This window comes from Setaria viridis, chromosome 9 (assembly GCF_005286985.2).
Source record: "Setaria viridis chromosome 9, Setaria_viridis_v4.0, whole genome shotgun sequence".
Lineage (NCBI taxonomy): Eukaryota > Viridiplantae > Streptophyta > Magnoliopsida > Poales > Poaceae > Setaria > Setaria viridis.
The window spans coordinates 50,981,366-51,009,205 of NC_048271.2; the positions used below are offsets into that span (position 1 = coordinate 50,981,366).

At 52.1% G+C, this 27,840-nt stretch overlaps 4 protein-coding genes across 4 annotated transcripts; 1 reads left to right on the forward strand and 3 right to left on the reverse strand.

Moving 5' to 3' along the window:
• Window positions 1-2,441: 2,441 nt before the first annotated feature.
• Window positions 2,442-4,349, reverse strand: LOC140220035 (putative pentatricopeptide repeat-containing protein At1g02420). The gene has a single exon (XM_072290835.1). It carries the CDS (start codon window positions 4,208-4,210, stop codon window positions 2,669-2,671), a length of 1,542 nt encoding a protein of 513 aa, XP_072146936.1. The 5' UTR covers window positions 4,211-4,349; the 3' UTR covers window positions 2,442-2,668.
• A 161-nt stretch (window positions 4,350-4,510) lies between these two features.
• LOC117839207 (uncharacterized) lies at window positions 4,511-6,395 on the reverse strand. Its single transcript, XM_072290554.1, has 4 exons — window positions 6,285-6,395; window positions 5,348-5,795; window positions 4,984-5,204; window positions 4,511-4,873 (listed from the first exon to the last, which is right to left on the reverse strand). The coding sequence occupies exons 1-4, from the start codon at window positions 6,393-6,395 to the stop codon at window positions 4,637-4,639; spliced, it is 1,017 nt and encodes a 338-aa protein (XP_072146655.1). The 3' UTR covers window positions 4,511-4,636.
• A 562-nt stretch (window positions 6,396-6,957) lies between these two features.
• Window positions 6,958-7,729, reverse strand: LOC117839208 (small ribosomal subunit protein eS17y). The gene has a single exon (XM_034719485.2). It carries the CDS (start codon window positions 7,623-7,625, stop codon window positions 7,194-7,196), a length of 432 nt encoding a protein of 143 aa, XP_034575376.1. The 5' UTR covers window positions 7,626-7,729; the 3' UTR covers window positions 6,958-7,193.
• An 8,453-nt stretch (window positions 7,730-16,182) lies between these two features.
• Window positions 16,183-20,160, forward strand: LOC117839155 (metal transporter Nramp2). Its single transcript, XM_034719423.2, has 4 exons — window positions 16,183-16,820; window positions 18,264-18,400; window positions 18,493-19,145; window positions 19,617-20,160. The coding sequence occupies exons 1-4, from the start codon at window positions 16,249-16,251 to the stop codon at window positions 19,821-19,823; spliced, it is 1,569 nt and encodes a 522-aa protein (XP_034575314.1). The 5' UTR covers window positions 16,183-16,248; the 3' UTR covers window positions 19,824-20,160.
• Window positions 20,161-27,840: the final 7,680 nt, after the last annotated feature.

The following is a 27,840-nucleotide window of genomic DNA, read 5'->3' on the forward strand; positions in this document are numbered from 1 at the left end:
CACGACCCGCCGCGTCATCGTGTCTCGGCATGTCTACTTCGATGAGCAGCAGTTTCCTTGCAGGACCACGGCGCCTCCAGCTCCCACTCCTCCAGCGGCTCTGCCCATCTTGGAGCTCGTTCCAGCACCACCTCCGACTCGTCACATTCCAACGCGCTGGGCACATGTGCCTATCGCCCAGGGGCCATCCTCGACACCAGAGTCCTCAGCACCTGCGGCACAAGCGACTCTGGCTACATCGTCCTTAGCACCTACGGTACCAGCGACCACCACATCGCCCTCGACAATGACGCCGCCGAAGTCCACGACCTCACCAGCGCCGATGATGCCCACCACCTCAACACTGCCGGCGACACCATCAGCATCGCCGGCAGCTCTCGCGAGCAACCCGACCGCTGCAACACCATCCACAACGTCACCCATGGTGTCTGGAGTGCCGTCCACCTCGACACCTACAGCAACGACCACATCGTCAACTACGCAGCAGCCTCTTCACCACATGACGACGCGTGTCAGGGCAGGGATCTTCATGCCCAATCCTCGGTACGCTCAGGCTGCCATGACGGTGGACGATCACGCTGTGCCCTCCAGTGTCCGTGCGCCTTGCGTGATTCAGCATGGCGCGACGCGATGCAAGAAGAAGTTGATTCTCTTCATAGGAACAACACGTGGACCCTCGTTCCATGACCAAGCAATGCGCCCATCATCACCAGCAAGTAGATATTCAAGAACAAGCTCCTTCCCGACGGTACATTGGAACGACGAAAGGCTCGGTGGGTGGTACATGGTTTCAACCAACGCCCCGGCATCGACTTCAATCAGACATTCTCTCCCATCATCAAGCTTGCGACCATTCGAACCGTCCTCACCCTCGTCGCCTCTCACCGGTGGCCTATACATCAGCTAGATGTCAAGAACGCGTTCTTGCACGGCAAACTACAGGAACGTGTATATTGTCAACATCCCACCGGGTTCATCGACGATCGCTAGCTCGACTACGTCTGTCTTCTCACGAAGTCCCTGTACGGCCTCCGTCAAGCACCGCGTGCATGGTACCAACGATTTGCTGGGCATCTTCGTAGCCTCAGCTTTGTCTCCACGGGCTCGCTCTTCGTGTTTCACCATGGCAACGACACGGCGTGGCTACTGCTTTACATAGATGATATCCTCCTCACGACGTCCTCGACAACACTTCTACAGTCCAGCATTAATCAACTTCACAGCTCGTTCGCCATGAAGGACCTCGGCCCCGTACACTACTTCCTCAACATCCAAGTCTAGCACACTGCCGATGGCTTCTTCCTCCATCAGCAGTAGTACGCGGATGACATTCGAAGATGCCACGTTCTACCGGAGCATCACCGGAGCCCTGCAATACCTGACGTTGACCCGACCAGAGCTGGCCTACACCGTGTAGTAGGCGTGCCTGCACATGCACGTGCCAAGGGACATCCACTGGAACTTGATCAAGCGCATACTACGGTACGTCTACGGTACTACTCGGCATGGCGTGCGTCTACGCGGCTCCTCGTCCACGGCGCTGACAGCGTACACCGACACGGATTGGGTCGGCTGCCCGGACACACAGCGTTCGACGTCGGGTTTCTGAGTCTTCGTCAGAGACTCACTGATCTCATGGTCATCCAAGAGGCAAGCCATCATCTCACACTCCAGTGCCTAAGCCGAGTATCGAGGTGTGGCCAATGCGGCTGCAGAGTGTTGCTGGTTGCGTAATCTCTTGCGTGAGCTGCACTTACCCGTCAACAAGGCAAGCATCATCTTCTGCGACAATGTCTCCGCCGTATACCTCACAGAGAATCCGGTGCACCATCGCAGGACCAAACATGTGGAACTCGATATCCACTTTGTTCGCAAGAAGACAACGCATGGACAACTGCTTGTTCTTCATGTACCAACCAAGCACCAGTTTGCAAATATAATGATGAAGGGTCTTCCAACGGCGCTATTTGAAGATTTCCAAGATAGTCTGTGCATCAAATCAGCCGATGTACTGGCTGAGGGGGGGTGTTATAAGGTAGCATGACCGGTTCCTTCGATCAGTTAGATCTTGGCCTAGTCTTTCAGCTGCCATGATGCCCGTTACTAACGGACGTGCATGGTGTGCTTGTACGTGTATAAAACACACCTTGGATAATCAATACAATCTATCGATTGCCTCTCTCCCTCTTTCACTCAAAAGTACGCATGCTAAGAAAAGTTTTCCGAGTGTTTTCCTACGTGGTTTGGTCTTGCAGCTCTTTGTTTCCACGTCACAAGAGATATTCATCTAATTCTACATGCAGCACATTAAGACCCATTATCATGTTCCAATACTTCGCATATCAGTATGACACTAGAATGCACCTCCATGGAATGGATTTTTTTTTTTTGGTGTGTGTGTGTGTGGGTGGGTGGGTGGGGGGGGGGGGGGATCTATGATAGACAATATGGAACATATATAGAAGATATACTGAATTGTGTCATTGTTAGCTTGACAGCAGCTATGAAAGCAACATGACCAAGTGTGGACGCGCAAGATAAATCTGTAGCTTGAAACTTTCAGGGAACACATCAGAGTACAGAACTAAGGAAAATCCAATAATGTATTCACCTCGTAAACAAAATTTATCATCACTAATTCATGGTCGTCATCGTCCAAATGTATATGCTAATCTGCTCTCAATATATCAATATCAGCTCCATCACCATTACTGTGCCTGCTTTCAGCTGCGTGATGGAGCTTTTGGCAATCTTCAGGTGCCAGCCGACCAAATCTTGCCATCTTTTCAGTTAACCTGGCAATAGATTCTTCCTGTTTGGCAAGCTGCATAAGTATCTTTATCCTTCTAAATGCAACATTGCTGGGCTTTTGCCCCAGCTCAACCATTTGATGGAAGCACCTCTCCGCATCCTCCAACTTCCCCTCATCGCACAGCAAGTCAAATAGCACATCTGATACCAAGGTGAATGATCCAAACCCATTGCTAACCATATCACTCCACAGCTCAAGTGCTTGAGCCACCTCCCCATGCCGACGGCACAGCCTTATGATGAACATGCAAGATTGTGTGTTTAGGAAGCATCCTTCAGACCGCATCCGCTCATACAACCGCCATGCGCTGCCAATATCGTACGCCCAGTAATAGCACCTGAAGAAAAGGTTATAAGTCGTGGGATTCGGCTTCAGTCCCTTTGAGGCCATTTCATCCATCAGGGCAAACGCATCACCAAGTCTCTTTGCTATAACAAAGTTCCGTATTGCAGCGTTGTATGCAGGGATGTCTGGGTAGCACCCGAGTTCATGCATCTCCTTCAGCAAGTCCTTTGCCTTGTCAGGTTGGCCAATCAACCCCAGCCCACCAATCAGGCTCGTGTAAGTGATCACATCAGGGGAAATGTCCTTCTCCCGCATTTCGTCGAGCAGCTTGTAGGCCTTCTCCACGTCCTTGTTCTTGCAATGGCAATCGATCAAGCTGTTATAGGTCACCAGGTCGGGCTCCACCCCAAGCTCCCGCATCTCGGCAACGAACGCCTCGGCGTCCTCGGCCGACTTCCAGCCGGAGAGCAGGATGTTGAAGGTCTGGCGGTTCACCTGGAACTCGTATTTGAGCGCGTGGTAGACATTGCGCGCGTCGGACATGCTCTTCTCCTGGCAGAGCGTGCGGAGCAGCGCATTGAAGAGGCCGGTCGTGTCGGCGCGCCGGAACATCCGCGCGAGGCGGCGGAAGGAGTCGACGGTCTCGCGGACGGAGCAGACCTTGGCGACGCGGCCGAGGACGACCATGGCGGTGCGCGGGGAGACGGCGTTCGGGCAGATGCGACGGGTGGAGTCGAGGAGGTCCCACATATGCGCGAACCGGCGGGACCGGCCGAGCACGTAGAGCGCGGTGTCGATCGTGAAGGGCGAGGGCGCGTCGGCGGCGAGGGAGAGGAGAGAGAGAGCGCGGAGCGGGTCCCCGTGCGCGAAGCGGAAGCGGCGCATGACGGCGTCGAGGAGCGGGGGCGTGAGCGGGACGGCGGAGGCCGCGAGCGCGGACTCCATCGCGGACGGCGTGGGCGCGGACGTGACGATGCGGTACACCGCGTCGGCGTCGGCATCGGACGCGGGGGCGGCGGCGGTGGAGGTGGCCTCGGGTGCCGCGGACGGCGCCGCTGGCTTGCGGGGCTTGGAGACGTATCGGAAGAGCCGTGGCGCGGGTTTGGGTGGCATTTTGCGCGAGGCGGCCGGCGATTGGGCAGGCGTCGTCGCGTCGCAGGGGCGGAGCGGCTTCAGCGGCTGCCGGCTGGGAAAGGGAGAACTGAGGACGAGCAGCTAGATCTCGTAATGGGCCTGTATTCGCTGCGTTTCTTTTGGGCCTGTTTATGGGTCAAATTCTGCCGGGCTTTGCGCGTATCAGTGTATGGGCGGAAAAGCGTAGAGTTGGGGTAGCAGACAAGGAGACAACGAAAGGCAAGTGCAAAGCGGCCATTTTGCAGTCCATCTCGAAACCTCCTATGTCCAACAGTTTTAAGTTGCAATGCTTGAAACCAGATGACGCTTCCCATGCAACATTGACCCTCTCCGCATTGTGCGCATAGCCATTCCATCCACACACATGGCGGGATACATGTAAAAGAAAAAAGGCAATGCCACGTGTCATACACAGAAAGTAACTGATAGATCCAGTACTACGCAGTGGGGGGAATAACTACGTGTTGCTGCGAAAGAAGAGGTGTTTACAGTGAGGAAGAAATTCTTCAGAAAGGGCGCGGCTTCAAGGAGATAGACAGTCCACTCAAGGTCGCATTCAGCAAAGATGTTGGAGAGATACAAATCCGTCAGGTTGCCAAAGACAGGTTGGACCAGCTTGGGGTCTTCCGGTTTAATCCAAATCTGAAACAAGCAATCAGCAAAAAATTGAAATGGCACAAATTGAACAACCGTGACGCCCAGCCTATTGAATCAGGGGCAAATTAAAAAAGGAGGAATCCAAGCATTCATACCATATAATCTTGGAAGTCTAATCTGACAGTTTCCAGCCTCGTGCCCGACAGCCAGTCGCTCAGCATGAACGGTGGCTGCCAATTCATGGCAGCACAGCCAAAATCAATGCCCCGAAGGCTTGGGACGTGGCCGAAAACAACCGGAGGGCTTTCACGCGTCCAGGTATCGTAAACACACACGCACGAGCTTAGGGACCCGGACGAGCTCGATTCGCACGTAGCTGCAGAATTCAAACACCAATTCCATCAGCCGAGACCGTGGCGCGTCGATCCGCAGAACGGATGGCCGGCCAGAATCGCAGGAATTCAGCAGATTCGGCACATCGGGCTCGTCGAATCTCATGTTCCGAACAGAGAGGCTTCTAAGACATCTGAACGCGTAGGGGTAAGAGCCGAAGAACCTGCAGGTCCTGTAGCTCCGTCACCACGATGAACTCGAGGAACTTGGTGTTCCCACGCTCGAGGACGCTGGTCACCGTGGAGCCAATGGATTCCAAGTGGGGATCGGTCAGGCAGAAACGGAGGCGCAAGAGGTTGATGGATCGATCAGCCGTGGGAGCCAACAACCTCTTTGTCGTTTCGGTGTAGAGATCCACCAGATCGTTGAGTTGGCTCGTCGCTGAAGTCTCTGTTCGGGGTTTGAATCCGTCGACATGAATGTAAAGGTTTGTGAGCAGATAAGGAAGCTGCTTCCTCCGCGTCGAGAGGGTGCTGGCCCTCATCAGAGTTCTCAAGTCAAGGCGGTGCATGATATCGACAAGAATATGGTCGGGGAGCGCGCTGAGCCTATCGTCATCTTCGGTTCCGTTTTTCTAGTGGCGCAAAGAAAAGATAACAGAAACATTTAGGGCATTATACAAACAATTAGAACATTGTACAAAAAAAATTATAAGAAAAACAGAAACAATTAGGGGAAGAGGACGTGAACCCCAAAAAAAGAACTATATTTGGCGTGTTAGGATTTTGTAATTGATCGGTTCGAAAACGTTGCAGCCAAATGCGAGGGTGAGCCTTGGTAAAAATTCGAGAGAAGGTAGGGGGACTTACATTGTTGTGCGATGGAGACGCCATGATAAGAGGCAAAAGTAACAAAATAATTCGTAGGATCCGAAGCAGTACGAATAAAACCGATTACGTTCGGTGGTGCTTTATACTATTGGCCTTGAGGCCACAAGCACAATATTAGGCCTCTAAATCAGCCCACGGAAACACCTCTAAAACAGCCAACGGAAACTCGGAAACGTATCTGAGAACAACGAAGGTTGATTATCTATCGGATCGGAAGAAAGTTTGTAGCGAACAAGGATTCGAAGTGCAGCCGACGATGTGCAGTCGAGTTGCTGCAAGGCGCCGACGATGTGCAGGAAAGAGTTGGTGAGCCTGACGGTGCAGACGAACATCAACCTCCCCATTCCTGTGTTTTCAATAATATCAGCCTCAAGCTTACAAAGGAAATTAACAAACTGTGAATCAACAATTGCTGAGAGGGCAGAGTCTTTGTCTCATCCTTCCTAAATCTCTTGGAAACCTGGCATGCCATTTGAGCTTGATCAAAGGCATAACCGGTCCCTCTCACAGCTAGCACCTAGAACCGCAGCAGCCAGTCCACTAACACAAGCAGAATTGTGTTGTACTGTTGTTCGGATGCACTGCTGATTCCGAAAGGCAATGGACAATTCAACATCTTTAAACAATCGAAAAGCCACACAATGAGTTGCTGAATACAGGTTGTGTTCTCTATCAACTAATGCGAATATGCAATGGCAAATCCAAATGTTTCAGATTGGACTTCATTGGTAGGATACGGATCAAGCATTTCTTACATATACATCCACAAAATAAAGGATTTCTTATATAGCAGAATACTACCTACTTACGAATTTCATGTCACAAGCACCTAAGACTTCAATCACCACAGTACCACACGCAGATAACGAAGCATTCAATCAGACAAGCAACAAAAGAGCATAAAGGTAGCAACATCTAACTGTAGTTTATAAATCGCTTAAGATTTCATTGGCGCGAGAATATAAATCATGATCCATCACAGGCAGACCAAAACACTTCAGAATTTAGGGCAAAACAGATAGGTTCAAGACTAAATTGCCACAACAGCAACCACTGATCTAAAACAAGTTTGACATAGTAGCATGATAACGACGAGAGGAGATACGCGATCAAGAGGCAACCACTGCAACCCGGCCGTGCGCCTAGACGCGGTCGCGGCGGGGACCGCCGAACTGCTGGCGGCCGCCGTAGGCGGGGGCGTTGGTGTTCTCGGGCTGGCGCTCGACGCCGGGGAGGTCGGCCATGCCGAGGGCGGCGAGCATCTCCATGGTCTCCTTGTCGACGCGGATCGCGTCGACCTCGAGCGCCGACTTCTCCGGGACGAAGTCCATGCGGCGCTCGCGCTCCTCCTCCTGGAGCTTGAGCGAGATGCCGCGGACGGGGCCACGCTGGATGCGGCGCATCAGGTGGGTGGTGAAGCCGGCCACCTTGTTGCGGAGGCGCTTCGAGGGCAGGATGGAGACCTCCTCCAGCACCTTCTTGTTGGTGTGGAAGTCGAGGGTCATGCGGGAGTAGTACTTCTCGATCACCTGCCTGGAGGTCTTCTTCACGGTCTTGGTGCGGACGCGACCCATGGCTCCCTCCCCTTCTTCGGCGACGACAGCGGCGGCTTGGCGCTGGCTGGCTGCGGCTGCGGCGGCGGCGGCGCGGGCGTGGATTAGGGCAAAGGGTTTTGGGAGGCGAGAGGCGGGAGGAACTTATAAGGAGGCGGCGGTGTGGGGACTAGGGTTTCGCGGAGGGAGGAGATCTCAGCCGCTCGTTCTAGATGGGCTGATGATATTGATTGGGTTGGTATTGGGCCTTGCCTCTTTAGCCGATTTAGCGGACCGGCTCGAACTCGTCGTGATAGGCCTGTGTTTGCTGCGGTTTAGGCCCCTGTCCGCTGATGAAATTATGCCGGGCCTTGCGCGGACGTCGAGTATGGGCTTTTTAATTGGGTCGAATTGACGCAAAGGCCTAGCGGGGCCCTAACTGCTACGAGAAGTCAGCCGGGCCGGCCGGTGTGCGCGCGTCGCCGTCACACAGTGTCGACATGATTGAGGCCTTGTTTAGTTGGCCAAATTGGGAGGTGCCAAATTATTGTGCTGACACTGTAGCACACTGTAACGTTCCGTTTGTATTTGTGAATTATTGTCCAAACATTGACTAATTATGCTCAAAAGATTCATCTCGCAAAGTACAACAAAACTGTGCAATTAGTTTTTAATTTCATCTACATTTGGTACTCCATACATGTACCGCAAGTTTGATGTGATGGGAAATCTTCTTTTTGCATAGTACCAAAGTTGTGAGTTGGGGGTGAAGTAAACAAGGGCTGACTCGTCATCTTTGCATGCAGCGTTCCACACAAGAAAGTGCACGCAGCCTTGTGTTATCCAGCGTTCCACACAAGAAAGTGCACGCAGCCTTGTGTTATCCAGAATAGGATAGCCTCCTAGATTGTTCACTTGTCATGTTTTCCAAGTAGACGCCTGAGCCGCCGTCTTCTCTGGTTCTATCGTGCGCCGCACATGCTTGGTTATCTTATTGCGCTGCCAACCATGCACCATAGTGTTAGGTGCAGATACGTTCACCGGAAAGGTATGAATGAATAGATCGCAAGTAACTGTGGTCGTCGTTGATAAAAAGCAGCACCTCCCTGGTGCTGACGAGGAAGATACTCCCTCCGTTCCATCGCAACAGGACTACAGGAAGATGGATGACCTCCACTCCACTGTGATACCACGCATCATTGCACTGCCCGGCACGTATCGTAACTTCAAGGTTGCTATGTTTCCGCGGGCTGTTTGAGTTGCTAACTTTGTATTCTGTGGATGAATTCTTCATACATGCTGTGTGTTGGAGCGGCAACGATTATTTGTACCAATGACATTAATTTGAAAATCCAGCGTGTATATGTGGAGTTACAATAGTCCTACTATCAACACATTGCTCCGAAGAAAAACAAGAAAGCTACCACTACCAGTTATTTTAATCGCCTGGGATTGTGACGCGCCAAGTAGCCAAAAATTTCAGTACAACCGCCAGTGCCTGGCCTCTTCAAGCGTCTACGTGATCCTGATCACACGAGCTGGACACGCGAGATTGTCGCGGCGCTCATGAATAGCCCCCGTCGCGTTGCACGGCCTGTAGCTTGTTCCCATCACGGCCAGCGGCCTCAGCGCCTAGCCACACGAAGCATGCGAAGGGAAGAAGCATCCGCTTGGGGTGGGACAGTTTCGGCTCTCACGGCAACACCACGCACGAACGGGGTGTATACAAGTATTAAATTCCCCTACTAGACCAGTAGCTTTACTGGGGATCAGATCAGAACACTTCTTCGTCCAGAGCCACCAGAGCCGTAGTCAAAACAAGCAGAGCACGAGGCACGCCCGTGGCGCCACGCCGCCGCCACGGCCTGGCCGGTGGCGAGAGCGCCGCCATGCGGCCCATGCGGGCGGGGCACACCAACTCTTCTCTCGCTGGTCTCCGGGCCCCACGGGAGACGCCTCATCCCGCGTGTCCGCCACGTCCGTCCGCAGAGGCCAACGCAACCAGCCAGATCGGAGGTCCCCGCGGACGCGGAGTTCTCGCGTGACGCAACAAAACTACAATCACAGGCAGCAGCCATTTAGGCCCGTCTCAATAGAAGTTTTAGTGAAAATTTTATGGGCATTAAACTCCGTACCACATCAGCAATTTTACTGATTTGATAAGTTTTTTTTTATGGGAAGAGAGGAGAGATAGGAAGAAATTTCGCAAGAGGTTGAACAAACTGCGCCCACTGCTTGGTCGGACTGCACGTGCTTCGAGGTGAGGTTTGGCTGGCCTACCAACCACGACGCAGCATTCTTCATGGGTGTTACTTGTTCTGGCTGGCTAGTATGCTACGGCTAACATTGCGTTGAACGTGCGCTGGTGACCTCCTTGTCACCTTGTCAGGGCACGGCACGATGTGGTTTTTCTACGGGTGGTGCCGGTATCGCCGTACGCTGCAGCTTGGATGCACGTATCTGACGCCTAGCCGTTGCACGTGGCAGAACAAACCAACAGAAGCAGGTAACCACACTCTTTTCTCTTCTCTCTGTAATCGTCAGTGAATCTAGGAAGCAGTTTTCACGTTCACCGTTCGTTTCCCTTCGCTGTGACTGAAAATTACGAGAGAGATTCGACGCCACGCCAGGGTTGCGCGCGACGCGGTCCAGCCCCGGCCCCCTGGCCTCATGTAACCGTGGTCGTTTCAGATGGAGCCCTCCGATTGGATCGGCAAGTGGCAAATCATGCCGGAATCACACGACCTTGGAAGACAAGACTCTCACTGGGCACGCCGCCCTTGTGCGGCGACGCGTGATGCGCCCAGCTGCCTGGCTCGTGCTCGTGCTCGTGCCCGTGCAAGCGAACCACTCGCTCCTCGGGCACTAGTGGATCAGACAAGTCGGTGGTTGTGTGCCGGGGCGGTGGTTTCTAAAACACGACACGTGTGCGGATAAGTAGTGCATGCGCGTACTATTAAGGCCCTGTTTGGCATGGCTCCCACTTCGGGTGGAGCTGCTCCACTCCAGAACTCCACGTGGAGTCAGCTGCGCTCCAAAACTCCATAACTAAAATAGGGTGTTTGGCTAGATGGGTGCTCTCAGCTCCAAAAAAATATCGATTTCAGTGTGAATTGCCATTGTTGCCCCCCCCCCAATTAAGACCCCACTTGTCATCCTCTCTATCCCATCTTCTTCTTCCCCTGGATAGTTTTTCCAGTCGGGGCAAGACGGGCGGCGGGGTGGGCGGCGACGGGCGGCGGGGTGGGTGGTGGGGCTGGGCGGCGACAGGCGGCGTTGGGCGGCGACGGGCGGCGGGGCAGCTTGGGCGGCGACAGGCGGCGACAGGCGGCGACGGGCGGCGACAGGCGGCGACGGGCGGCGACAGGCGGCGACGGGCGACGGGCGGGGCTGGGGCTGGGTGGCGGGACGGCAACGGGCGGGGCTGGGGCAGCGACAAGCGGCGGGTCCGGGCGGCGACGGGCAGCGGGGTCGGCCGGCCACGGGGGGTAGCGACGGGCGGGGCTCTGGCGGCGACAGGCGGCGGGTCTGGGCGGCGGGGCGGCGACGGGGCCGGCCAGCCACGGGGGCGGCGACGGGCGGGGCTCTGGCGGTGAGTGGGGCTCGGGAGAATAGAAGGGAGAATAGAATGAAACGTTTTTTTGTGTAACCAGTGGCATTGGTGGGTAATTACCCACCAACTCCACGAGGAGGTTCAAAAGAGAGGTTTCTGGAGCAGCAAAAGAGGTGCTCCAAAACTCCACCTCCATGGAGTTGGCAACTCCATGGAGTTTTGGAGTTGGGATGTTTGGCTGAATTTTTTGATGGAGTTGCTGGAGTTTAGGAGTGGAGCCGTGCCAAACAGGGCCTAAAACTAATCAAGCTCCATTTCTTTATCTATACCTATTTATAAAGTGTGGACCGCTTCTGCCCACTTTTTTAATTTGGTCCAACTTAATCTCATTGACATGTGGGTCATTGTGGTAAATATAGTCAACTCTCGGTCTTGTCCACTGTGTCCAGCTGCCGTCCGCTCGCCACGGCCGCGCCGCCCCGCCACACGCCACCCGGCTTGCACCTGCCACCCGCCTTGGTTAGGGGAGAGGGAGGAGGAGCTAGGGGAGAGGGAGTGGGGGCCAGCCGGATCCGGCGGAGGAGAAGGAGAGGGAGGCGTGGTTCCTGAATTGAACTCCACGACCGTCGTTGCTACTGCAACTCCCCCACAGTTGCCGCTCTTATCCACCTCCACCCCGCCGAGCCGCCTGCCTGCGTTGGCCGTCGCGCACTGGCCAAGAAGTTGCCCGCGCAGCGCCGCTTGTCGGTCGCCGAGCCGCTCGCTCGAGTTGGCCACCGCAGGAAGGGCCGCCACACACTGGCACCCGAACCGCTGCCCACGCCGAGCTACCTGTCGCTGGCCCCGTTCCTTGTTCCCTTGCTGATCAGCGAGAGATAGAGCAGGGATCAGGGTCGCAGAGAGAGGATCGGGATCATGAAGAGAGATGGGAACGGGAGACACAAGAAACAAGTCAACAGGAGAGAAGGGAGATGAGAAATATCTTTGCCAATTTACAGCATAGCCCTTAACAAAGACAAAACGCATATAGAGGTACTTTATAGAGGTGAGAATGGCATTAAATGAAATGCAAAATTACATTAGGCATGACTTTTAAGTAGTAAATCGTCATATCTTTTCGGTAGTATAAAGAAGGGAAGGGAATAGAAATGAGAAGAAGTAGAGAACGCACTTCTGGTCATGACGGCCAGAGGCGGTGTGGCCTAGCGCTCGAAGCAGAAATGAGGCTAGGCACGGTGAGGACGGCAAAATGCGCAGCACCTGGGCGACGGCGAGGACGGCAAAATTCGCAGCACCTGGGCGACGGGATGGGGCAATATGTGAGTGGTGCCGATGGATGAAGAGGCAACGACTGGCTAGATGACGATGTGTACGGGGTTAAGCGGTGATTTTTTTATTTCCATGTGTGGATCTCACGTAATAAATAGATGGCATCAAACCACCCATAAATGTCTTCTACTACTATACTTGCAAAGAGAGGAATACTATGGACAATGCACCAACATATTGTGAAGCGAAGCTAACTGTTGACACCAAAACTTGGTGCAGTAACCAGCAACTGGGAGATCTGTTTAACTCCAGTGCAGAATCCAAATCGGCGCGCATGGTGTGCGCAGGTGTGCCAGTCAGTTTGACCATTCAACTGACAAGGTGGAGATAATTCTCTCGAAGTTCGATGGAGTCGGCCGATCGGGCTGATTTAATATAATTTACAATAACCATCAGCCATACGGCCGATAGGAAACACGATGCTGTTGAGTTGTTGCTCCACCATAGCTAGAGCCACAAGCCGATGAGATCTAAACTAACATCACCACCAATATTTTTAGGTGAAACCACAGCGATGCGCCCGGTAGTTGCAGTATAGAAATATTTAGCAGGACGTTAATCTGAACCCGCCAGCTGATGAATCCAATCACAATGGAACTTACTCCCAACAGCACTCAAAGGGGTAACCAAGATTAAGATGCAACATGCTATTAAATGATCTATCGTCTATGATGAACCGATCTAAAGCTAATTAAAGCAAACTGAACGGCAAGACGAAAGAACAGATAAATATCAGCCGATGCAAGCTTAATCAAGGCGGGATAACTGGTGAATACCGTAGATCGAGACAGAAGCGATGCGCCGTAAGTCAAAGATCCAAGATACTCGATAACTGGTAGATGAAACTAGACGAAACCACAGCGATGCGCCCGGTGGTTAAAGCCTAGAACACCTGGTGATGGAACTTGCAGCTCGGCGGAGATCGAGGTCGATGCAGCCCAGCTTGCTAGAAGGAACTCGTCGAGAATCTACATTACTCCTACTCCTTGGGCAATGGCGTGAAGCCGAAAGGTAAAGGTAAATGTGTTGTATTATTGATCATGTGATGATTCTTTACAATGGCCACGTCCCTCTATATTTATAGGGCGGACGTTACATAATTGGCATCTAACCACGCACAAGGCAAGTCACGTACACAATCTTTTCTAATAAAAAACTCTATCTCTAACTAACCCAACTCTATCTCTAAAATATTTTATTCTATGAAATAATCTCCTGTACGGACGCATGCATAATTATTCTAGAAGCCTCCCACGCATGGCATGCAAAGTGCACCAGAATCCATGTTGTATATTCTAATCATTTTTATCCATACGTGCTGGCCTTTCCTTTATATCATCCTTGCCTCTCCTTGCTGATCAATCCAATGAAGTCGATTTGGACTCCGTGCCCATATACAAGCATGCTAGCTTCTTATTGTTGTACGTGACTCTAATTATCTTGTACTCCGAATTTATAGGATTGGTCAAAATCCGGTGTCAACACTAACATATTAGGAATAATTGAATAATAACGTGAGAGTAAGTAAAAACTCGTAGCAACGCACGGGTATTTCTATGAATATAGATTAGTGAAAAATGGACACCGAGGTTACATTGCTCAATGTTATATATATTTTATAAAATACTTTTTCATATATGCTATTTTTTCAATTAAATTATGGCATTAATATTATTGTTAACGATACTGTGAAAAATTCTTTTTTTGTTTTCACAGGTAGTCTTGCCAATTGTACTCTCTTTCATCCGTGTCCACGATGACATATTTTCAAAATCTCATGGCACCAAAAAATCTGCCATCCTACAACTTGACAGTTTCCCTTCCATTTTATATTGGTAAAAAGAATCAAAACAATATAAAATATTTTCATACTCATAGCAAATTTCAACACAGTTTAAATTTCAGGCATCCAGTTTATATAAATCTCAAGCATCACCAGGAATGTTCATGGAAAATCTCAAACACGTGAACAGATTCAAATGACATTCCATAACACTGAAAATTTCCCCAAATCCCAGCAACAAGCATTTTATCTCAGCCACGAACACGAATATTGCAAATCACGGCAACAACATCAAATTGAGAAGGGAAAGCTAAATCTCACCCGAGTGAAATAGAGCCCCACCTCACCTAAATTTTTCTTCACCCCCATCCCTCTTTCTTCTCCAACTCTGGCGAGATTCTGGCGAGGTTAGGGGTTCGGGGGTTGTTGGGGTGGGGCTGCTTGGAGGACTGGCGGTAGCAGGCCGGCCGGCAGAGGTGGCGGGCGCGAGGGCGGCGAGGCACAGGGGCAGGGGCGCCGCCGGTCGGGTGGCGGAGGATGGCGGTTGGGCGGTGCCAGGACGAGGGCGTCGATGGTGACGGCAGCGGCGGGAGGGGTAGGAGGCGGCCAACGGGGGCGGGCTAGGGTCCGCTGGAGCTCCGCGCCAGCCCGCCCATGTCGGAGGGGTGGGGGAGGGCCTGGGCGGCGGGCAGCGGAGGGGTGGGGGAGGAAGAAGAAGAGGGTGGGGAAAGGAGATAAGGGAGAGAGAGGAGGGATCTGAGCCGCCGATTTTATATCCAATGGCTCAGAAATTCATGTGAAGAGAGTCTCTGTTTCACCTGGGTGAGCTATAGACACTCCCAGTTGAAAATGCCTCAGCAGAGCCGTCGAGAATATTGTTGGGGAAGGTGCCGATGGATACTGCTGCCGCCGCTATTCACCATGGTGGAGCTCACTCATCATGGATTCGCGCGGAGGAGCTCGCTCGTCACAAGGAATCCATTTTCTTCTCCTCTGTTCGGGGAGGGGGAGGGGAATCTCACAAAAGCCTCGTCCGATCTCGTGTGCCTCCATGGCTAGGCATGGAGCATGTAGATCCACAATGAGCAGGTCGTCCCTCCACGAATCCAGTCTCCACGGATGCGCGCAGAGGAGATCCGGCCCTGAGAATGGTGGAGATTCGCCGATGGGGAAGAGGGAGTGTCGGCCATCAGGTGATAGTACGCTGAGAACAGACGGACAAAGAATCATTAAATGCCTTAATGCATCCACTAATTACTCATCTCCCTCCTCACCTGTCATCCTCTGTTCTGCCGTTGATTTGAGATTCAATGGCAGCTGAAAATGCCCACCGGGTAACAGAACCTCCGGTTGGGATTTTCGGGGCACTAGTACGATGATGCACGCATGGGGGGCGCGCGGATCGCCGCTCTACACGAGCGACCGGCGGTCTCGACCTCTCGATGGGAAACGCGTCGTCGTCTCGATGGAAAGCCGATTCCGCGCGGCTGCAAAAGGGCTACGAAGAACAAGCACAAATGTTTGTGTCATGTATGCAGGTGACGGAGTCCAGCACGCGCTCTGCAATCAGTAGGTGTGCGTGACGGAACACTTCCAATGGAAACTACTATTCTCTCCGTTTGAAATCAGTAAGCTTTATAAAATTTGATCAATAATTAATCAGATTATATGAACGCTTAGTACATCAGTTATATGAACATATATGCCTTCCAAGGATCTTTTAATATGAAACTTATACTAAAGTAAGAATCAAAAGACTTTTAAATATTAATATGCCTATTAAAAACGAACGCAGAAATGCACAGATTATTGTAAAAATGAAAACTGCCAGCGACAGATAAAGATAAACTACTAGAGTATAAAATATCGTTTAAAAACAGTACAAATTCTCGAAGAAACCATCAAACCAATCATGATTCCCGGAGCATAACTTCCGGCCCCAACCTCCCACTCGCTCAACCCCTGCACCCCACTCGGCCTCGCCCACACGCGCATCCCCCATGGCGTCCCGCGACCTCAACGAGAGCCTCCTCCCCGGCGGGGGCGGGGGCTCCGCCGCCGCCGCTGCCTCCGCCTCGCACGACGAGTACGAGGAGCGCGCCTACGACTCCGACGACAAGGTCTCCATCTCCATCTCGGACTCCGACGCCGAAGCCGACGACGGCGGGCCGCCGTCGCGCCCGCCCTTCTCCTGGCGGAAGCTCTGGCGCTTCACGGGCCCGGGCTTCCTCATGTGCATCGCGTTCCTCGACCCGGGAAACCTGGAGGGGGACCTGCAGGCGGGCGCCGCCGCGGGGTACCAGCTGCTGTGGCTGCTCCTGTGGGCGACGGTCATGGGCGCGCTTGTGCAGCTGCTGTCCGCGCGGCTCGGGGTGGCCACGGGGAAGCACCTCGCCGAGCTCTGCCGCGAGGAGTACCCGCCCTGGGCCACGCGCGCGCTCTGGGCCATGACCGAGCTCGCGCTCGTCGGCGCCGACATACAGGAAGTGATTGGCAGCGCGATTGCCATCAAGATCCTGTCGGGAGGCACTGTGCCGCTCTGGGGCGGCGTCGTCATCACCGCTCTCGATTGGTAAGTTGCTTACGTTTTTGTCCTTTCCACTCTGTGTGTTCTGAACCCAAGTCCTAGATTTTCTTTGGGTTCATTGTTGATTGAATGAACTGACTTGATTTCTGCTTATTTCGTGGCTTTGATCAGTAAAATTCACGAGCAAGCGTTTAGATTCTGTTGACTGCTTGGGGATTGGAAAATTCTTTCTTACGTATGCCTTCCTCTAGTTGATTGAGTTGGAGCTTTGTCCGCTCATCACTGTTCTTCGTCTCCTGAACTACGGTCATAATAGTTTTTGTTGCGTTCTGTTGATGAGTTGATGCAGCTAGTAGAACTATTGCTTTCTTATGTTGGAACATGAACGGATGGCATCTCAGGAAAGCTGATGCCTCCTCTTCGCACAATTCAGTGTTTTTGTCCAATGCTTTGTCATCCGATCTCTGCTTTGGATTCTTTTGGTCCCGTCTATCTTTAGGTAATAAAGCTTGCGTTCTTTGGTGTAGTGTGCTTGGAGTCAATCGATTTCGAGTGGGATCACTCCTCTTGTTGGCTTCCTGGTGTTGCTTTGCTGCTCAAAGTTTAGTGCTTTGGGGGCATCGTTTGTGGTTGTTTCTATTCAATTAGTGTGCTAATGCCTACCATCTGAAAACGGCTTTTGCTCTCCTGAATGCACTCACATATTGTTTGGATGCAGAAAAAGTCTGGATAAAAGTATCCCTGGTATTAAGAATTGCAGTTTTTGGTATTTTAATCTGCTTCGTTATCGGCTAAGGGTTGTTGCACTTGGTCGAGTTTTGATGTAGCTTCTGGAGATGCTTATGTTCTGCTCGCTGATCAAATTAGGTTGCGTCCTGAAATTGTTGCTGCTTGCGTACTCTGCTTTCTCTCTACTTTAAAAACATGCTTCATCTGTTGGTTTGGTCGACGCCGGCATGATTGGGCCAGCAGGCTGTAGAATCTTTATGAGCTATTGGGCAACGGTGGTCGCAATCACTTTATTTGGGTCAGAGGATATTTATGCTTATTGGTTGCTTTAATACTTCTTTTTTTCTCTTCCGTTAAAGACTTGTACCCATTATCTGGGATTATTGATTAAACTAGGGACATATCCTTGTCTACTATCCGTACATTACTACTTGCTGCATATCTGCTCCCTTGGTCAAACCTCTTCCTTGTGTGTTACTGATTGCTAAACAAGGTTAGGTGCATTTAGATGGTGAGATTGGTAACATTGAAAGTAAGAGAAACGATTAAATAATAGTTGATAAACAGTTCTGCTAAATAAATCACCTCGCTACGATGAAATGACAACAGTTCTTCTTTTGTCTGTTACTCAAAGCTTATCTGAATATTGACTAACACATTGTTTGTGTGTTGCTAACTGCCTTTCCCCACTTTCTATGATTAAGAACTATTTAGCAAAACTGATAGATGTGACTCATATGGTATTTTTCCTGATGACAGCTTCATCTTTCTCTTCCTGGAGAATTATGGTGTGAGAAAACTGGAAGCATTTTTTGCTGTATTGATTGCAACCATGGCTGTGTCATTTGCGGTCATGTTTGGTGAAACGAAGCCTAGTGGAAAGGAACTTCTCATTGGTAACGCTCACTCTAACATGTGGGCAGAATGCTTTTCTTTATATTGTATCCTTGAGAATCATAGGAGTTTGCTCATTCAATTACTTATGCAGGTTTGGTGGTTCCAAAGTTGAGTTCAAAGACCATTAAGCAGGCCGTTGGAATTGTGGGCTGCATCATCATGCCTCACAATGTTTTCTTGCATTCCGCCCTAGTGCAGTCCAGGAAGATTGACACAAACAAGAAATCCCGTGTTCAAGAAGCAGTGTACTACTACAACATTGAGTCAATTCTTGCACTCATTGTGTCCTTCTTTATTAATATCTGTGTCACAACGGTTTTTGCCAAAGGATTTTATGGGACTGAACAGGCTGGTAATATAGGTCTTGAGAATGCCGGGCAGTACTTACAGGAAAAATACGGAACTGCATTCTTTCCCATCCTCTATATCTGGGCTATTGGTTTGTTAGCATCTGGACAGAGTAGCACGATTACTGGCACATACGCAGGCCAATTTGTTATGGGAGGTTTCCTTAATCTTCGACTGAAGAAGTGGCTACGAGCAATGATTACTCGAAGTTTCGCCATTATTCCAACTATGATTGTGGCTCTGTTTTTTGATACTGAAGATCCTACGATGGATATTCTGAATGAATCACTCAATGTTCTTCAGTCCATACAGATTCCATTTGCACTAATACCTCTCATCACCCTTGTTTCAAAGGAACAAGTCATGGGATCATTCGTAGTTGGTCCCATCACCAAAGTAAGTTTTTTTTCTTTGAGTTTTGTTCATTAAAAAATCATGTTTGAAGGTAGTTAATGACCAATTGATTATTTCTGCATGAGACCATGATATGTTATTTCACTGTGCTGTTTTATTTCAGTATCTGAAAGAACTAGAAGCTGATGGGAATCCTTAAGTTCTTTCCTTAATAGAAGAATGCCTAGTTTCAATTTCTGGTCTTAGTTGTGTTATTAATCGAGACGCCTTAACATGATTCTTCAATGTTTTATGCCATAGAACTTACCCAGGCATGAGAACTCTTATATCATTTACAGGTTATTCTGTGTACATGCATTTGTATGTACCTTGTTCAATATGGTTCGCCTAACTCACAGTTAATCGAAGACGTAGTTAACCTGTTGTTCTTTCTCTGATGGCATGAGGCTCCTTTACACAATTAGTAACACCGCCCAGCCTAATTTGCTATATTAACACCTTTTGTGCTCTCAGGTGATTAGCTGGATTGTTACGGTCTTTCTAATGCTTATCAATGGATATCTTATCGTTTCATTCTACATTACTGATGTCCGGGGTGCAGTGCTTCGCTCAAGCTTGTGTGTTGTGCTGGTTGTTTACCTTGCATTCATCGTCTATCTTATCGTGCGGAATACTTCGCTGTATTCTCGCCTTTGCTCATCAATGCCAAAGAGGTCATGAGTATTTCAGCATTGTCATTCACCACCATGATGGACTGGGATAGTGGATTATACCCGAAGAAAGCTGCTGCTCCATGTAAAGATTGTACCGCTGCCCATTTGTATTGGCTCCAGAGAAGTCTTTATATGCATATCCCTTGTATGCTTGTATTTATGGGATATCTGGTAGTAGGCTTCTCCTTTAGGATGGACTGAGGCACCGGGGCACTCTCATATTTGAGGGTACACGCAGTAGATAGATTTGTTATTTCTTTCTCATTTCTGATTATTATGGTGATGCGAAAACACTATTGACATAATGGCATTGCCTGATTACTCAGCTGCCGCAAATTTCCTTCTGGGACTGAGCAGATGAAGTTTTCCGAATGATCTGTAAAGTTTGATGGTGCAGTCCTGAATTCCAGGATCTCACCGTATCTTCCGCTGCACCTTGAATGGAGATTCTTGCAAGATATAGTGAAGCAACTGCACTTTGTGATCTACATATGTATTGTTCCTTTTTGCCCCTCAACCTGTTCTAAAGCCGTTTGTTTATGTTCCTCAACCTGTTCTAAAACTGGGATCCATTCCCGCTCTCTGCACTCCTGCAGGGCTGCAGGCCCCGGCCGGGGAGGTCGTCGTCGTCGTCATCGACGACCCGCTCGGCCGCTCTATAGGGGTGCAGAGAGCTTTGACCCGCTCGACCTGGTACTGCCTGCTAGATGCTAGCTGCTGCTGCTACTTCTACCGAAGGTCCTGCTCCTGCGGTACTACTGATGGGCCAGCCGAGAAGGCAACCTCACGTGAGACGGCCCAACAGGAGATTCATGGGTCCGGAATGGGTACAGCCCAAGTAGGTGGCGTACGTGAGTAAATAAAGGAAAGAAACGTGGAATTGACTTCTCCTAAACTGTCCCTCCTCATGCTCTTCGATCCCCAAATTCTTGTTCTCCGATCCCTCCCTGCTCCAATTCTCCTTCTGATCGCTTCTCTAGTGGCTTGTGTGTAAAACATAATGGTGTAGATGTCAAAAGAGTAAACCTAAAATTATTAATGGCTTATTGTCCTACTCCTCCAGCAATAGAAATAGTTACTTCATCCTCTCGCTCCAGCATGAATATTGTACGTCTTTAAAACAACGAATTTTCCTACTCTATTATTTACCGCATCCACACCGCCGAGCCCACAGGTACACGTGCGCCTCTGCACATATTAAGAAAGGGGATGTATCATGCATATAATGTAGCCGGGTTAAACCCCCCCTCCCCCCCCCCCACACACAAAAATTTTGGTCGGTTCGAATTTTGGTCGGTTCGATTTAAAACCAACATCACAAATCAACCATGTAACCTCCTTATCTCCTCCCCCACCATCAACATTATCCGTTCAATCCGCGCTAGCTGCCCCTTACCCCACCACAGCCACAAAACCCTACTCGGCTCCAGCGCGCGACCCCACTACCGCCGCCACAAAACCCTGCCCGGCTCTAGCGCGTACCGAATCCCCCTCCCCCACCACTCAACCCACCGCCGCCACAAAACCCTACCCAGCTCCAGCACGCGTCCCCGCTACCGAATCCCTTCCCCTACCACTCAACCTCCCACCGCCACAAAAACCTATCCGACTCATGCATATAATGTAGCCGGGTTAACCCCCCCCTCCCAACCCCCCCCACACACACACAAATTTTGGTCGGTTCGAATTTTGGTCGGTTCGATTTAAAACCAACATCACAAATCAACCATGTAACCTCCTTATCTCCTCCCCCACCATCAACATTATCCGTTCAATCCGCGCTAGCTGCCCCTTACCCCACCACAGCCACAAAACCCTACTCGGCTCCAGCGCGCGACCCCACTACCGCCGCCACAAAACCCTGCCCGGCTCTAGCGCGTACCGAATCCCCCTCCCCCACCACTCAACCCACCACCGCCACAAAACCCTACCCAGCTCCAGCACGCGTCCCCGCTACCGAATCCCTTCCCCTACCACTCAACCTGCCACCGCCACAAAAACCTATCCGACTCCAGCACGTGGCCCGCTGCCGAACCCCTCCCTCCCCCACCACAAAACCCTACCCAACTCCATCACGCGGCCCTGCTACCGAATCCCCCTCCCCCACCACTCAACCCGCTGCCGCCACTGTAACATCCCACCTTTTTAGAGCATTTAAAAATACGGATTTAAAATTTTCTTTAAATTAAACATATTCTCTCTTTTCCTAAACATTCAAAATCTTTTTACAAATAAATCATGCATTAAATCAACATGAGTGCCGCATTTGATTGTTTCAGGAAACCTTCCCTCCTTCCTAAGAATCCTAGAAACAAATTCTCCCAAATATCTTTCCTCTAGGAAACTTTAAGAGTAATATTCAAAGTTAAATTGGATATTAATTATGTCCAAACCCTTATAAGGTTATGCCCAATCTTAGATATCAAACCCAAAACTCCCTCAAAAGTTCTATTTCCATGCCTACCCTAAGTTTACACCTTAAGTCTAAATCACATTTGAAATGGTTTCCAAACTCTATTCAAACAAATAGGAAACTCTTTTAAACCTTACCAGGCCAACAACCTCGCAATCAGTCTCCTCACCCTTTCGGCCCAACCCACCTCCTCTTCTCCCGCCTCCCTTCCCTCTAGCCCAACGCGCACATGCCGACCCACACGCATGTAGCCTACCTCCTTGGCCCAACGTGCCACGACCCAGCCTGCCCCCGCTTGCCACCCACACAGCACAGAACCACCGCCGCCCCGGCGTTGTTGCCTCCCCGCTGCCGCGCACCGCCGCCACCCCGGGCGCATGCCGCCATGCCACAAGCCACCACCTAGATGCACTCCCCCTGGCTCGCTTCGGCCCCAAGCAAGCTCTCCCCCTCTTCCTTATCGTCCCTCGCGACCTCATCCCTGCCAACACTCCCACCCGCCACCGCCATCATTGCCGGCCATCCCTCCCGATCAAGCCTATCCCCACCGGTTGCCACCTCTTCCCCCTTCCTTCCTTAGCCACCAAGCAGCCCCTCTCCTTTCCTACCACTATTCCTGGCCGCCCGCGTGCCACTATTCCCGACCGCCTGCGTGCCACTATTCTCGGCCACCGTGCAACCCTCCCCCTCCCCTTCCTTCATCGCCACGCCACCCACCCAGCCTCATCCACCCGAGCGACGTGGACGCCTCCCACGCCGCCGGCCTGCCTATAAAAGGTGCCTCATCCCCCCGCCGGAGTTCCCTGCTCCTCAGTGCGACAAAGAGGCAGGCCAGGCCCTGTCCCTCAAATGTCGCGCTCTTCCCTCCCCTTTCTGTTACTCCCCAGCCACCCGGCCGTGCTCGCCACCTCCCTCTCTCCCTTCCTGTGCCCTCTGCTAGGCCAGAGAGGAGGTAGAGTTGTCGGGCCATGGCTTGGCCCGAGCTCGAGCCCACGCCCATGGCGGCAAGGCGTGAGGAGGAAGACGAGCACCTACCGTCTCCCATCCCATCCTAGTCCGTGTGCCTCCCCCTCTCTCTCTGTTGACCAACAGGCGAGGCTCGCACCTAACGGCGCCCACGCCATCCACCCATCCACTCTCTCCTCTCTCCATGAAACCAATCCACATAAACCCCACGCACGGCCACACCCTGGTCCACCGGGCTACGGAGCTGGTCCACCAAACAGTAGCAGTAGAAGTCCCCTCCCCAGCGTCAGCCCCCTCCAAAAATGCTATATCCACCTGGCTTGTGTACCCCAAAGTCCACTTCAAGCCTTTCCTCTTTTCCAAAAATTCCCCAAAAATTTCCAAAAACACTAGGGATCATTCTAATACTAGTCATGCCATCATTTACCATAGTTCATCTCATTAGAACCCTTTCCCAAAATAGCCTCCTCTCGCATAATAGAAAAACCCTTTACAGTGTACATCAAATGTCACCTTCCTATATTAAGGTCTTAGAGCCCCCATCTTATTAGGAAAGATGCCGCATTGCCTTCACCCGCTGTCGTGCCCTAACCCCTAGGTGCCAAACGGGTCGAAGAAGAGGATGTCGTGCGGCCTCTAGCCACCCCTACCCTAGATAAGGAAACTTGGCCAACTCCACCTTCCGTAGGGTCGAAGCCGAACTTGTCGTACATGTTTCCTTGAACCTTGAAACTTGTACGCACCACCTAGCACCCAAATTATTCCTAGAACCTATTCCAAAAAACCTAGTCTTTATGCTACCCAATCCAAACTCCGTATACCGACCCATTCTAGCTGAGATGCTACACGATTAAAACCCTAACCCCTAACCCAACCTAGCCATCATGCTGCCCAATCAAAATCTAAGATATCCTCCCAGCATAGCCGTTATGCTGCCCAATCTAAAACTCCAGATACCAACCCACCTAAGCTGTTATGCTGCCCAATTGAAAACCCCAAATATCATCCTAACCTAGCCGTAGTGCCGCCTATCCTAATTGAGCTTGAGATAGGTGTAGTTCGGGATCGCCATAAACTTGGCATAGCATGGCCTCCCAAAGAAAATGTGGTAGGACCCTTTGAAGTCGACCACTTCGAAGGTGAGGATCTCGGTGTAGAAGTTGGCGCGGGTGCTAAATGTGACGGGCAGGTCAATCTGTCCCAGGCGGACCGCCTACTTCCCCGGGATGACCCCGTGGAAGGGTGCCCCAGTTGGTCGAAGCTCCGACCTCGGGATCTTCATCTCGTCCAAGGTAGCGATGTACATGATGTTGAGGCTGGAGCTTTCATCCATGAGGACCTTGGACAGGTGGGAGTTGGTGATGATCGGGGCCACCAGAAGAGGAAGCCTCCCGGGCGCCCCGATGTCGTCGGGGTGATCCGTCAAATAATCTCTATATCCGACCACTTAAGGTAGGTTAGGACGATAGGGTCAGCATTTAATACTTGCCTGGCCGTGTTCTTCCTCTTGCGGCTCCCTTAGAAGTTTGAGTCGCCGAAGATCATGCGGCAATCCCAGGGTTCGGGGAAGGTGTCCTCCTCCCCGGTGTTGACGTTGGCGTCAGGTGGATGCTTCCCCTTAGCGTCGACCTTGAGGTTGCCCCTCAGGTAGCACTTCATGAGGTCGCAATCTTTGTAGAGGTGCTTCGTAGGGTAGCCGTGGTTCGGGTATGGTCCCTGAGCATTTTCTCGAAATGGTCGGGGGTGGGCTTCCCCTCCCCTCTTCTGTTGCTTGCCAGGGCAGTCGGTGGCCACCACGAGGTCGCCCTGGTGGTGCTTCTTGTTCTTCTTTTTCTTGCCGTCATGGCGGGAGGGGCTGCCTCCTCCCTCGCAATCGCGCCTGATGGCGCCCTTCCCCTTGTCAAAGATCGTGACCACCGCCTTCTCTCCGTAGGCGTGGTTGGTGGTGATGTCCAGTAGCTCCTTGGTGGAGTAGGGCTTGGCGCACCCGAGCTTGTGGATGAGGGTCTCACAGGTGGTCCCTGGGATAAACAACCCGATCACGCCAGCGTTAACCACATTGGGTAGCTCGTTGCATTGCCGGGAGAAATGACGGACGTATTCCCAGAGCGTTTCCCCCGGTTTCTGCTTGCAGCTCTTGAGGTCCCAAGAGTTGCCGGGTCGGGTGTACGTACCTTAAAAGTTGCCGATGAAAATCCGATGGAGGTCGGACCAGCTGTGGATGCAGTCCGGTTGGAGATATTCCAGCCATGCCCGAGCCGAATCTGCGAGGAAAATCGGCAGGTACTGGATGATGAAGTCATCATCGTTGGCGCCACCGGCTCAGCAGGCGAGCCAGTAGTCCTCCAGCCAGACACTGGGTTTTGTGTCCCCAGCATACTTGCTGATGTTGGTCGAGGCGCGGAAGTGCTCAGGGAAGGGCGCGGAGCGTATGCTCCTCCAAACACCTTCGGCCTCGGGCTATCCGGGGTTGGAGAGCATGAGCGCTCGTAGTATCCGTCGTGGCGCCATGCCTGGATCATGCGATGCACGTCGTGCGCCCCGCCCAAGCGGCTGTGCGCCGAGGCCACGAGGCATCATGGCGCTAGCGCCCCTCCCGCGAGTTGGCCAGCTTCCTGCTGGCCACCTCCGGGTGCGGCGGGCACGCGGGAACCCTGGGGGTCACCTGCACTCCGCGTCTGGTGGCTGCTGCTCACTTCTTGACTCCGTTGGAGGGAGTTGTCCGCCTGCTGGACAACCACGGTCTTGAGCAAAACCTTTAAGCTCATGATGGATGCGCAAGCCCTCAAGGTCCTACGGCTCAGGGATTGAGCACAGAATCATTGCCGCAGTGGCAATATTCTAGCTGGCACGGGCGAAGCAGTGGACTCCGTCTTCATCGCGCATGATCTGCTCATGCACACGATGGGAATGGTCGCGGGCCGCTCTGGGCGCCTGTTCTCTGTGCTGCTTGCCGAGCTCGACGCGCTCGCACTCTAGCTGGGTGCGCTTGCCATCGAGCTCTGCCACTTCGGCGGCGAGGCGTTTCGCTTTTTCGCGGAGGTACGCCTCGCTCTTCTCCGGCGTGCGCTGGATCGGCTGTGCGTGCTGCCCGTCAGGAGTGGTATGCTCGGCGAGCTCCACCATGAAGCACTCCCTCAACAGTTTATCGCGGTGGATGAGGTCCATCTCCGAGGAGGAGCTGCTCACGGAGTGGATCTCCATGAGGTCGTGGAAGGACTCTAGAGCGTACTCTGCGCTCACCGATGAACATGGGGTTCGCAGGGTTGGGGTGGAGCCTGCACTAGAGGTCCATCTAGAAGAGCTAGGTTGCGTCCTGGTGACCATACGATAGTTGAACCGTAGGGTCCCATAACTCACTCTCTGGGGGGAGTGAACCCCCCCCCCCCCCCGAGAGCTGGGTGAAGATGTTGGCCAGCGCATAAAGGTGCGCTTGCATGCCTCGGGCTCAGGGTCCACCCAGAGGTGTACGTCGATCTGACGTGCTAGCGTGTCGCTATCGATGGGCAATACGGCGGGGCTGGCTCTTAGCGGTGCCCCCTCTAGCTCAGGCTGGATGGGGAACCCCTCCTCGAGAAGGTGCAGGTGACCTAGCTGGTCGGCGACGAAGTCCAGACTTCTGAAATGAAATGTCTGAGCCGGTAGAAAACTAGGGACGACTTGTAACTCGTCCCTAGCATCGTTAGTGAACTCGAGGCTCGCGAAATGAATCGTGTCATCCGGGGCGGTGCCACCGCCGGCGCTGAGACCGAAAGAGGCCATCGAAAGCTAGCGAGAAATGTGCGACTACCCCTACCTGGCGCGCCAACTATCGATGTTTTGTACCGCCGACAAGTGATTTTACATCGCGCTCTCTTTACTTCCGATGGCTAGCACACAAGAAACTAGGAACTATACTGGTTCGGGAAGATCCCTACGTCCAGTTTCGGCAGGAGTCGTGTTCCTTGGATCAAGTGCACTGGGCTTACCACGGGGTGCTTGCAAGCAAATGTTCATGTGATGTGTGGGTGTATGTGTCAAATGCGAGAGAGTGAAAGGAAGCCCGGTTCCCTTTATATAGGCTAGGGATCGGGCAACAACATTGAGAAATTGAGGAGTCCCCGACCTCAGAGGTCGGGGTTGTGGCATGGTTGGGTCTTCCTTGCACCAAGCAGCTTCCTTGTCCTATCCCCTTGGCTGGTCGTGAGCTTCGCAAGCCTTTTACGGTGGCTCTTGTGCGGCGTGAGCTGCTTACGCATGGCCCCGGCTTGCTCCGTGGCGTGCCCCCGTCCCATCCGCCAACCCCATGGTAGTGAATGGGACGGGAGCTATTGCTGACGTCCATACTGGTGATGAATGTGCATGCCTTGATTAGTGGTCTGGACAGGGTGTGCTGCTCGTCCCTGCTTTCCCCAACCTTTTTAGTGCGCTTACGGTCGCTCCTCGCCGTAACATCTACCATTGGGTTCCACCTCGCTTGCCGAACCGTACTGGGCCTAGCATGGTGGCATGGTCTCGATCTTGACGGCGAAGGCAATGATGATGCCGGGGCGCGTGGGCGTGTACGGCCGTGTGTGGCCTCGTCCAGTAGGCTGTTCTGAGTGGTCATAAGGGTGTAGCCTCACCCTCAGACCCCTGGTTAAAGGTCGGCTCCCCTTGCCTGGTC